Below are 13,210 nucleotides of genomic sequence, written 5' to 3'. Positions count from 1 at the left end.
CTCCTTCCCACATTCCCTAATTCTCTCCTGTTACCAGCCATGGCTCAAATTCTGCCTCTCTGGTAAAGCCCATCTATACACCCCAGCTGAAACAAACGCCCACTTTTTTTGAACACTTGTGACACATATATTCTACCACCTAATTCTACTAAATTAATTATAGACCGCCCTTTAATAAGGTGAATCTTCTATATTTATCTCTAACTGCTCTTTACTGATTCACTTGTGATCAGCTCATTCTGACAAAAGTGTGAGCTGCCTAAGGGCAAAGCACTTTCTGTTCTTTCAACAGCATTTCTGAGGATGTATCTAAGATGATAGATAGTACATGTTTGTCTTGGTCGTTTAGAGTTCACATCAATATTCTGTTATTCAATGAAAACATATTTCTTTGGGACTCAAGTTTGCAAAGTGTTAAAGACCCAAATCTAATAAAAGCCTTTAGTGTTAGATTGAATAAAAATGGCAATAGATTGGCAGCAAAGATATTTAGAAGGCATATCCCTCCTGGGTCTGCATTGTATGTCTTAGAATGCTTATGCTTGTAAACACTTATATTTTTGAAATGCATCCAAAATGTTCTCGCTTTCAGTGAGTGTAAATGCCAGGAGAGGTGCTGGGCCCTCTCTGTTAGCTTTTTTGACTGTGAATTCCATTTACACACACCCTTCAACACTGCCGGTTCCTCTGAAGTTATTCCTCATAAGAGTCTCTTTTCATGTGTCAGTTTTGTTGTCACAAAGATGTATGTTTTACAGACCAATTTAATTCATTTTTGAAGAAGAGAAAATGTGGTTTCCATATGTCCTCGCACATGATATGTCAGCCTTGCATGATGGCAGACTTCTCTCATCTGTCCCCTTAATACAGCTGCATTATAAGGGAAATGGGGACTAGGAGGAGCTGTCTCGATAAGTCTTCAGTTATTCGTCCCTTGAGGATTTTGCATTCTGTAGATAAACTGGATATAAAGTGTAGCTAAGGAATACAATAAACAGTACTGCAGACCTCAGCCTTATGCCTCAGGACAGCTGGCCATGTTATCCAGGTAAGGGTAATGCTTATTGATAAAAATCAACCATGGCAAAGAAGGAAATGACATAATTCTGTGCAAACCTAAAGTGCCCAGCCTTAGTGCCCCATGAAGGAAAAAGAATAATAAGGTGCCTGACTTTGGGTGTGTTGCTTTATATGGGCTTATCTTTTCTCACCCTGCTGATTCATTGGACAGAATGGGGTGGGAGAGGGATACATGAAACTGGATGTCAATTGCACTTCCCTCTAGTCTAGAGGGAAGGATAACAAAGGAAGAGTGGTCCAGGATACAAACCCAGTCCAGAGCGAGAGTGTCCTGTCTGTGCTGCTATTAGTGAAAAAGAGTTTACTGCCATCAAATGACTACAAGAAACATGCTCTTTAATTACTTCGTTATGTGTTGTGGGCAACGAGGAAAAGTATATAAGTCTTGTCCTCAAGTGTCTCTCTCTCTCTCTCTCTCTCTCTCTCTCTCTCTCTCTCTCTCTCTCTCTCTCTCCTAAACCAAAGATCAGTTTTCTTAGCCACACCACTATTAAGATTAAGAAACAATTTTGCAGGTACAGCTAGTCTGCAGAGAGAACAGTTGTAAAAGCACTACAATATCCGAGAGTTCCCAGGCGATGGCAGACACAGACTTACATGAAAAAAAAATGAGCAATACTTTTGGTTTTTATGCCCTACGTTTTTGCATTATGTTAATAGTCTACAAAATGAATAAACAGTTGAATTAACATTTTTCTTCCATTCTTCAGTTTTCAAAGTGTCATTCTTGTTTGATAATATTTAAAATCTTCAATCATTTTGTATCTTTTACTATGCTGGTTTTCTTTTCTTCAGTTTCACAGTATACATGTTCTGCTTTATGAAAATATACTGTAGAGTAAATCAGAAACCTAGCTCCTTTCCCCTTGGAGCTTATGGAGTAGCATGGAAGTTAGGCAAATTATCGATTTCAATATGGCCCCAGGACAACAGTGGGAAAACAGAAGGTGGAAAGTGGGCCCACCGGGGGAAGCTATTCTGCAGGAGGCTCCTGGAGGAAGTGATATTTCCTCAGGTGGCATCGTTCATCCTCATGCACAATGCATGAGGCAGTGCTATCCAGGCTAAAGGACAGGTAGGAGGAAGCAAAGTACAGATTCCTGGTTACCCACAGAACAGCCAGTGTGTGAGAGCTCAGGGGAGGAGAGTGAACTTTCTCAGAACTGAGAACAGATTAGCATGCCTGTGGGATCCTTTCCTGCAGAGTCTTGACAGCTGATTAAAGTGTTTGGGTGCTATCGCAACAGCCAGGAGCAATCATTAAAATGTTTTAAGGGAAAGGATAGTCAAAATCAACAGGAAGAAATGGTGGGGTGGTGGTGGGGGCGCAAAACGACGTAGGAAGCTTACCAAGATGGCTGTTGAAGGTGATAAATAATGAAGTCAGCATTGTGGATGGAGACGAGCAGGTGAAGATGCTGATGGTGCAGGGCAGATGAGGAGGAAAGCAGCTGAGCCGCCAGGAGGATGAGGATACCCTCTACAGAAAAAGAAATCAGGAGGACTAAATCAGTTTAGTTTGGGATATAGAAAGTTGGAGATGCCTGAGTTTTCTCTAACTAGAATCATCTCTAAGGCATACAAGGTGAAGGACAGGAAAGAGTTAAAGCTTTATGTCTAGGTTCTTTAATTTAGAAGCTATAACTGTACCAAAGAAGTAAATGAAATTATCCAATGAATATGCATAAAATGAGGGCGATCAAAAACAGAACTCTGAGAAAAACGCATGAACTGTTTTGAATATATAATTTTTATTCAGTTTTTGTGGATGTCATATAATACATCTTAATCATATTTAGCCCCTCTTCCCTACCTGAACGCCCCCCCCCATAGCCTGCCCACAGGACTGCATGCATTTGGCCATATATGTTAGGCCTATTAAGTCAAATTTGATTATTCAGATGTCCCTCAGTGTAAGTTCATCCACTGGTGCCTGTTCAGTCCCCAAAATATCAATTCTACCTCAGCCAGCAATGATCAGCTGCCATTAGTGCCTCGTGTGAACTATCTGTCAAATAGGCCCAAATGGGAGACCAGAAATTAGGAAAGAAATTAGAGCAAGAAATGACACGCTTCTGTATTTTGTGTGTTTCTGAAAACCCATTGTTAAGTCAAACCTTCTCTGGTCTCTTTGTGCATTCTCCACTTTTGCCCATTTCTAATGCCAACATAGATCTCACTAAAGAAGTGTGTGGTGGGCGGAGTCCCTGAGAGCAAGTTTTCACATACATACAGCGGAGAATACTTTTCAACATCCTCAGCTACGAAAGCATATTCTCGCTTTCTTTCCCCAGCTCCTAAGTTACTCCTTTGTCTTTCCTTCAGTCCTCCCAATCATCTTCCTCTTCTTCACAAGTTACCTCAGCTTGAGCAGTGTTTTACCCCAAAGGATGTTTTAGAAAGAGATCACTAACCTCTTTCCCTGCAAAAGAATTTGCTCTCTAGCTGCTGCAGGAACTCATTTTCAGCCTAATCATGTGCCAAGGTTTCTTCTGGCAACAGACAAGAAAGATTGAAAAGTAGAAGTTGAAGTCCTCATTCTAGTGATGCTAACATTTTAATTGTGGACAAGAAGATGCCCATGTGTCTTGAACAAGAAAAAGATTCCAAGAGGCTGTGTAGGCAAGAGTGTGGTTGAATGTAGATCTGTGTTGGTGTTGCAGGACCAAAAAACCTGAAAGTGGTCCTTAAAAAAACATCTTCAAGTGAATCTCCCCTCCCAGCCCAGTCTCCTTTTTCTGTAGACTAGCGATGATAAGGGCCAGCTAAGGAGACCATATATATACAAGGGAAACAGTGTTGTTTGTCCTGTGATTGCAAGTTTGTGAATTAACTCTGAGAAACACCCACTGTGCTTCCTTGGCAGGTTCCGGAGCCTCACTACAGCATTTTTCAGAGACGCCATGGGCTTCTTATTAACGTTTGACCTCACCAGTCAACAGAGCTTCTTGAATGTCAGAAACTGGATGAGTAAGTGGGCTGAGTAATGCGTACTGGCTGCTTCTTCAGGACTCAACAGCTCTACTTGCTTGTTTGCCTTGTGAGGCACAGCAACAGAGTAACTCTGAAAGATATGAGTATAGTACTTCCTGTGTCACCTTCAGAGGAGTGACTTTTGTGTGAATAACCAACATGACTTGGAAGTCTGTAACCCTTTAGCATTCTTCTTAGAGGAAGCCTGTGTGCCTGTCTCGTCAATTAAGGTCATCAAAATTCTAGTTAAAAGGCAGCTGATTTCATTTGCATAGTAGGTCTTAAAGGACTGCTCACTAAGTAAAAGATGGTATCTATGGCATCAAAGTTAAACAGGAAATGTAGAAACTCAGTACCATTTCTTTGGAGAGGACGCTGAAGCTAGATGTGTTCAAGGATGAATAGGTTAACTAGAGGAAGAACTACTCCAAAACAGACTAACCACAAGATAAGACTAGCTGTGGGAGTCCCTCAGCTCACACTGGAGTTTACTTTAATAAAATGTTATTAAAGGGGACTGGGTAGAGAGCTCTGTCAGTAAGATGCTGTGCAAACATGGGGACCTGAGTTAATCCTGAGAACCCATGTGGAAAGCCAGGAGTGGCAAAGTGCTCTTTCCAGGTGAACACTGGGGAGGGAGACAGCAGGGTCTCCAGGATTTCCTGGCCAGCCACTGTAGCTAAACAGCAAGATACAGGTCAGTGAGATGCCCTATCTCAAAGTACAAGGTGGACTTGATGCATGACAGCTGAGATTGAATTTTAGCCTTCACAAGCACACAAACATACATGCACACTTGCACACACATGTGCACCTATATGCAAAGGAACTCAGTCAGTCAATCAGTTGTTCACATGTGAAGACATCTTAAACAGATAACTCTCCAGTCTCCCTGGCACCTTAAAAATGTAATACAGGATTTAAATGCCACCTAATCAATGGTTTGAGTCAAAGTGATGCCTATCAGCACAGGAGAGAAGTGTTAGATTGTCTTTTATATTTTGAATTTATGCAGCACTAAGAATATTTCATTTATATTTCTTATAACAAATAAATTTGATCTTAATGAGTTCTGTAGTGTGAGGACACAGCAGTTGTTTCATTGGACCACAGATAACTCTTGAGACATTCTGAGGTTTGTGGTCAGAGTGGGTGATTTATTTAATATTTATATATTCACGGGAGCCTTTTATTCCCTTGATCAAAGTTCATTTTGTAAAGATTTAGTTTATTTTTGATTATGTGTACGGATGTTATGTATGTGTGTCTTTGTGGGGGTATGTGCCCATAAGCACAGGCGCTTGCAAGGCCAGAGGTATTGGGTAACCCTGGAGCTAGAGTTACCAGCTGTTGAGAGCTGCCCGATATGGGTTTGGGGTTTGAACTGGGTCCTTTGAAAGAGCAGCACCTGCTCCTAACTGCTGAGCCATCCCTTCAGTCCCCCTGCTCAGAGTTCTATGACTTCTTATTTCTCTTGGAATAAAATCCAAAGACCTTCAGCTACTTCTATGACCACTATGAGGCCTGGCTGCATTTCTGATCCGTCTCCCTGGGGCGTGATCACTGACCCCCAGCCCCCACTCCCAGATCAGAAAGTCCGTTCCTCCCTTAGGGCTTTACCTTTTCCATTCCCTCTGTCTTCATTTCTCTTCTGCAATTTACAGCCCTGTGCTGGCTCCTTCCTTCCAAGATTTTGTCTAAAACTTGCTACTGTCCTTAGAGAGGCATTTCCTGACTCACTGCTCTGAAAGAGTATCTGTCATCACTCAGCACATGACACAGTTCATTTGGCCACTGCCATCACCTGACATACATTATGCATTTTTACATTTGCTCATGTCTTTTACTATTCCCAACACTAGAATACACACTTTATGAAAGTCCAGGCATTCCCATTCCATTGTTCTAGGCTGCACATTGCCTGGCACTTAGACTCTATCTACCTATGTCTACATTTCTATATCTCTATTTCTTATTACTGCATATCATATAAAATTAATAGTGCATTATGTATAGATGTAACTAAAACTTGTATGTGTTTGAAATATGAATTCAATAACACCGTTGCAACCAATAGGAAAAATATCAACAAAATTTTTAATTGCTTTCTCCAAATTAATGTTTACTCTAGGAACTGTCTTTATTTCCTTTGAATGTTGTATGTCCTTATCTAAATCTTGGCAGCATTATTAGACCCTAAGGATATAAGGAAATACAAGATTATTAGATTCTTTCAGAGAATTGTTTGTCCTTTTTCAAGGCAGATGGGCCTCTCCCTCAAGTCTCCATGAAGATATTATTGGGATTAAAGATAATTAATTGCTATGACTAATAACCCCTGGGTTTCTGACACTCAGCTCATTGGTGTTATAGAGCAAATCTTTGTATTCATCCTTTAGTCTTGGCAACATGGCACACAGTACAACAGAGCTTAGTAAGGTAGAAAATGCATGTTGGCAAGTTATCTTTCCTTCCCTCTCGCCTTTCCTCCTCCCTTCCTCCTCCTTTCATTTCTTCCTTTTTTCTTTACTTTGTTACCTCTCCCCCTACACACACATGCACACACACACACACACACACACACACACACACACACAGAGGAGCATAGGTGTTTGCCTAAAGAAAAGAGAAAGGCAAGATACTTATAAAATTGTTTCTGCATGAATTTCTGGTTATTCTGCTTCTTAGATCATCACTTTAGATATCAGGAGAGAGAAATATAGAGCTATTTAATGGAGCAAGCAAATTCACATACTTGACAATCATGTTCTATCAACTCTCCTTATGTCTGAGAATCAAATGGGATTAATGGTGGGAAGCCATATGTAAAGGGCAGAGGGCATTTCCTGGGTACAGGTGAGCATGTATAGGTATTAGTTCATGCGTGTCTATTTGTCAGCTTTATAGTCTGTAATTTGTGAGCCATTGTCTACATTTTATACATAAAGAAACTATGACCGGAGAGAATAAACAGCCTGGCTGATACTACTAGTAGGCAACCAAACTGCACATGAACTGCACATTAGGAATCTGGAGTATGAGCAGTCCTGTGACATCACTTGTTTGTGACTAACTCACTGTTTCCATCTGTTTTCTTTCCAAGGCCAGCTACAAGCAAATGCTTACTGTGAAAATCCAGATATAGTATTAATTGGCAACAAGGCAGACCTGTCAGACCAAAGGGAAGTCAATGAACGGCAAGCCCGGGAGCTGGCTGAAAAATATGGGTAAGTCATTTTCACTGAGGACCGTCTCTCTTTGTGCACAGATAAAGCAGAAGTGTGAGATTGATAATCGAAAGAATCTCCTTGAATTAGGAACCAGAGGTAAATTAAAACAACCTTCCAGGGGCAGGAAGAGGGCCCACTGGGTAAAGTAGTTGCTACTGCAGCGTGAGGACCTGAGTTTGGATCTCTAGTGCTCATATAGAAGCCAGGCATGGCAGAGCACATCTATAACCCCAGTGTTGTGTGCAGAGATGGGGATCCCTGTCCAGCCAGACTAGTTGAATCAATGCATTCTAGGTTCAGTGAGAGAGCCTGACACACACATGTGTAAGTACACTCACACATACACATGTGCCCCCCCCCACATCTTCCACAGGTCTTATTGATAGTGACTAATATTTATTGAGTCCTTGTTATGAATTGGCAACTGTTATTTGATTTCAGCTCATTAAACTCTTCATGACCACTTTCATATAAGAAGGCTTGATTTAGGATGGAGGGATACCTCAGCAGTTAAGAACATTGACTACTCTTGCAAAGGACCCGGGTTTGAGTCCCACATGGCAGCTAATAACCATCCATAACTCTAGCTCCAGGAGATTTGATGCCCACTTCTGACCTCCATGGGCTTTGCATGACATGGGTACACTTATATACATACAGGCATGACACTCATACATGTAAAATAAGAATAATAAATAAAATATTTTCTAGAAAAATGCAGAAAAGAAGGGTTGATTCACAGAAAGATCAAGTGCTTTATGGAAGGCTACATAGGTAGTAAGGAGCAGAGCTTAAATTCAGTCCAGAAAGTCTAAGATCAAGGCTTGTATTCTTAACCTCTATGCTTTTCTATCTCCCAATTAATAGCTACAAGTACTCAAAAAACAGTATCTGATATGGCCTGGATAATGTAAGTCCTCTTCCTAGGTGGACTTGACTTACAGCTGGAAATAAAATCAAACAGAAACAGCTCATGTACTTGTAAATTAATATTCATTTACATTTACATGAATATCATATTCAATGTACACTAGATTTCTAAATCAAATTTCTAGATGACTGGCTTGAAATAAAGTGTTAGTGATACTATAACAACTGCTTTAGGTATTTTTTCCTGCTCATTTTTGTATAGTTTTGCCAAAACAGTGATCATTCCCTGACTTCAACTTTGTGATTTCTGTAGTGCTTTCCCATACAACGTGGTTATGACCATACAAAAGATCAGCCTACCAATTTTTATTCACTAAGAAAAAACAAGAACATTTCCAACTTAGCAGCAAAAACATGATTTCAGGACCTTGCCACCAGCCATGTATTCTACGTCATTCATTTGTGAATCTTGCATCTTTTTTGATCTCTTCCTCTTAAATATATTTCCCATTGAGATTTTATGTGAGAATACTTTGAGAAAACCAGGCCCTTACTTAGGTGCATTTTCCTTTCCCTAGGTGTCTCTCTTTTTGTGAACCCCCATGCTTAAATGTGTGTTAACATCTCTTTTTAAGAGGCTGGAGAGATGGCTCAGCAATTAAGAACACTCACTGTTCTTTCATAGGATCTGGATTTGGTGCCCAGTACCCACATGATGGCCAATACCCTTAACTCCTTAACTCCAGTTCTAGGGAACCCAGTGCTCTCTTCTGGCCTCTGCAGGCACCAGGCACCCATATAGTATACTTACATGCAATAAGGCAGAACACACATGCACATAAAATAAGAATAAATAAAACATTTTTAAAAATCTCTTCTTAATAAACTTCAACTCTTGGGCTAGAGATGGCTCAGTGGTTAAGTGTTCCTGCTGATCTTCCAGAGGACCAGAGTTTAGTTCCAAGTACCCATAACTCCAGTTACAGGGAATCTGATACCTCTTCTGATCTGTAGGGCGGAAGGAAGGAAGGGAGGGAGGGAGGGGGAGAGGGAGAGGGAGAGGGGGAGAGAGAAGAAGAGGAGAAATGAAATAATTTTTAAAATAAATAAACCCTAATTCTGCTTCATTAAAAAAAGATTTTATATGAGAATACCTACTGTCTGCTCTTGGTGTTATTCAAGAATACAGTAAGTTGAAAGCATTACAAGATGGTGACTATGTTTATTAATGATAGCATTGTATTTTTGAAGATGGGAGGACTATAAGTGTTAACAAAGCATGATAACCTTGTGAAGTAATGCATTTGTTAATTAGCTAGGCTTTACCTTTCCACATTGTGCATATTCTTCAAAACATCACATTACATATGATGCATACATACAATTTTATCTGTCAGTTTAAAAACTATGTTTGCCACTTTTTCTTTAATTATATTTTTATTGAATTTTTGTCACTTTTTCTATGCTAGCATACCATACTTTGAAACAAGTGCAGCGACTGGACAGAATGTAGAGAAATCTGTGGAAACCCTTCTGGACTTAATAATGAAGAGAATGGAACAATGTGTAGAGAAGACACAAGTTCCGGACGCTGTCAATGGTGGAAATTCTGGAAAGCTAGATGGGGAAAAGCCAGCAGAAAAGAAGTGTGGCTGCTAGATACTCTGTAGGACTAGTGATCAATAACCCGCCCAAACAGTGACAAAGTTGAGTGTCCCCAAACAATGACAAACCAAAAAGTTGTTGTTGAGTAGGTCATGCACAATGGCATGTCTTTCTTTTTTCTGCCTCAAAAAATCTATTTTAAGAAATCAGAGTAGTCAGTGGTATTCAAAAGCATTGACCTGTCACCACGAGTCCCTTTCAAGCAAAATCAAAGATGTCCTAAGATGATCTCACTTTTATGGATGCTCAGTTATATTAAAAAGTTGAGTGCATAAGAAGAAATATCAGTGAGTCTTAAATGAAAGCAAGTATTTATCACATTGGAGAAAGGAACAGGCTATCAACAGAACACAGGGAGATGATTTTGTTTAAATTGACTTATATGAAATAGATTCAGACTTCTACATGTGCATTTGGGAAGACATGTTCCTAAAAACGGATATATAACAAAGAATTCTAAGAGGTTTATTAGGAATGACATTACTGTCTCCCCATAAGCTGCACTAAGTTGCTGATAAGGTCATGAGTAGGTGAAGCTTCTGCTACAGTGTAGGATATTGTGTAATAATGCCATTTTTATATTACTAATAAATAGAAGAAAGACAAGCAGAGGACTGTGATGGAGAGAACATAATGGAAATACCCTGGAGGAAGAATGGAAAATGACATTTGGATAGCTAAAATTGATGTGTCTGTTAGAGATGTCTGGGACAGTCACTTTGCCAGTGGGAAGCTAGCATTATGGGTTGGGACTGAGAGCTGCCAGAGGGTCTGACTGAGGCAAACTCTTAGACATTTGTTCTGGCAGTACCCAAGGTCACATCTCACTCTTTGCAAATTCTTATCAAGTGTCACAGGAAAAAATAAGGAACTCTGTTTATTAAATATCTCTTACAATATAGTGAGGAAAATCTAAGATTTAGTCTTAAGATTTCTAAAGATAAAATTTGTTGGTGATACAAAGCAAAGATTGACTATTAATTAAAGGTCTCCTTTGATTTTTACAAAAGTGCTAGAAATTATAAATCATATTTTTCCATCCAAACCACATTAACCCTTGATTTGAAGCAATTACAGAAATGCAGGTGTGTTGCTTTGTAGACCGTCAGCTTTAGAATCATGATGGACCAGTATGTGTGGTCACTCTGAAACTTCATGCTGTCAATCATGCTTCATCTTTATTACAGTGTTTTTATTTGACAAAGGGAAAATACCTATAGTTGAAATGTTTTAGAGACTAGAACAGGATGGAATTGTATTTCATCTCACAAAAAAAAATGTAGTCGTTTTCTCATAGTTACCTTTCTAAAATTAAACACAAAATTATTTTTCATTGACTTATTCTTATGTTGAGAACTAATATTGTATTAGTTTTGGATATGTATAATCCAATCTTATCAAAAGTAGCATTTAAACTTGTTAATCAATATTATCAATAACAAAGACTATAGCATTTTCTGCTTTTATAGTGAATGTATAATTTTTAACAGATTAGTTCTTCTTCCTACAGAAAAACTGCCAAGCAAATCTAATTTCTGCATATCTTGCTAATGTTTTTTTTTTTGAGACAGGGTCTACCTATACTCCTGCATTAAAGGTGTATGATGCCACTATGCCTAGCAATCCTGCTTATTTCTTAAATTACAGTTTTTGAAAAACAAAATCCCAGTATCATGTTCAACCCCTTCCCATCAACCTCCAACTGGTGTTCAGTCCATTTCAGAAACCAGACAGATCCAAGGAAACAACAGCTTATAATGTTCGTAAAACATATAAGACCCAGAAATATGCTATGAATCAAATCAACTTTCAAGCTTTTATGGAACTCACTCTCAGTATAATTCTCAGTGTTAAGTGCCCAACACCACCAATTTCAATTTCTGAAGCATCATGCCAGCTTCTAATATTGATCCTACTTTAGTATACTCTCCAATTCCCACTCTGGAATGTTCTTCCTGATCCCAAAGCCTATCCCATAAAGACAAAGTTATTAGTTAACATTAATGATATGAGAAGAAATAACCACTACTGTGACAAAATCTGGTGAACTTCTGGCAGTCATTACATCTATTTCTGATATTGATTCAAACTGTGATATTTGCCTGCATTTCCATAGTGGGAAACGACTGGCTATCATTTCTGGTAAAGGTATTCTATTTTGCTGTCTCTTCTTGTCATGTTCTAGTTATATAATTGATTTACTTACGCCAGGATTCTGTCACTGTCAGTTATTTAATGAGTATTTTTCAGGGTCTATTTTAAGATCATTATTTGGTAACTGTAGCATGAAGCAGAGGGTGATGATGCCTGTAATTGTGGATCTGTGCCTGTCAGAGAAACAGGTATAGGGTAATGTCAAAGTGATGAAATTCAAACTATCAAAATTAAAATATTCAAATTATAAACACTTGGTCTAAAATATTTTTGTCTCTAAACTTTGACATCTGAACTCTGAATCTATGTAACCATTTCCAAAACTTCATTCTCTTGTAGTTTCAAGATTCATAGCCCTATATAATTCACTGTATAATTTCGAATTGTTCTGGTGCTGTGACTATACAGACTGCTTTAGAGAATTCCGTATATCTTTTATCCTACAACAGTATGTATTTTTAGCTAAGATATTTCTGCTTACTGATTACCTCCCAAACGCTTTTTGTAAATCAAATTGTATTTTGGAGAGGTGTTTAAAATGTACATGAAACTTCTTCAGATACAGAGCCCAATTCTGGAGTGTTTACACTGGTTTTATGTTTACTTTGTCCTGACTCAGTGCCTCAAACACCTCTGTGACCAAAATTGTCTCCAGCCACATAACTCATTTTCTCTAATGTTAGGTCTCTAGAAGGCTTCACAGAGACAGTGGCACAGCTGAAGGTATGATATCTTCAGCAAAGGAAAGCAAGAACATTATTGGGGTCTGGAATTACAGTCACCTTCTCCTAACTTGTCACAGACTAGGCTTTACTTGAGACTTAAATATAATCATGCACACTGCTATCTTTTACTGTCATAGAAGAATGGCCCTTCAAAAAATATTCAAAATAGTGAAGAGAGCATGTTTTTTGTCTTGGGCTGATTGTAGTAACAAGATGATTAAGCAGAAAAAATTCTGGATGTTTGGAGTTTAATTTGAATCTCTCTATAAGAGTTTTAAAGCTTCTAATTTACTACTTTAACCAATTTGCTATCAATGTACTGCAAAAAATAAATCAAAACCAGCATTTTATAGTCAGTATTTTATCAGTTAATTTTTAACCAAATGAGTAATTCTATGTATCATGGGCATCTTCGTTATGCTTCTACTGTTAAGCACTGCTTTCCAACCTGTACAGATAAGATGACTGGCAAGAGTTTTAATCAGAGTTTTCTTGTCCCCTGTAAAGAGAGAG

General features: G+C 38.8%; 1 protein-coding gene across 3 annotated transcripts in view; it reads left to right on the top strand.

The window, feature by feature from the left end:
- The window catches only part of Rab27b (RAB27B, member RAS oncogene family), a 169,659-nt gene extending 158,992 nt beyond the window's left edge, over positions 1-10,667 (top strand). For all 3 annotated transcript variants that reach the window (XM_008835672.3, XM_029564774.1, XM_017798850.2), the window contains 3 exons: positions 3,947-4,050; positions 7,157-7,280; positions 9,623-10,667. In XM_008835672.3, coding sequence (XP_008833894.1) covers positions 3,947-4,050; positions 7,157-7,280; positions 9,623-9,812 — 418 coding nt within the window. In that variant the 3' untranslated portion in view covers positions 9,813-10,667. The remainder of the gene's footprint in view (positions 1-3,946; positions 4,051-7,156; positions 7,281-9,622) is intronic.
- Positions 10,668-13,210: the final 2,543 nt, after the last annotated feature.

The sequence above is a fragment of the Nannospalax galili genome, unplaced genomic scaffold, assembly GCF_000622305.1.
Source record: "Nannospalax galili isolate Female #2095 unplaced genomic scaffold, S.galili_v1.0 scaffold1097, whole genome shotgun sequence".
Lineage (NCBI taxonomy): Eukaryota > Metazoa > Chordata > Mammalia > Rodentia > Spalacidae > Nannospalax > Nannospalax galili.
Note: the sequence above shows the minus strand (reverse complement) of the source record. Positions and strands in the feature narration are given on the sequence as shown.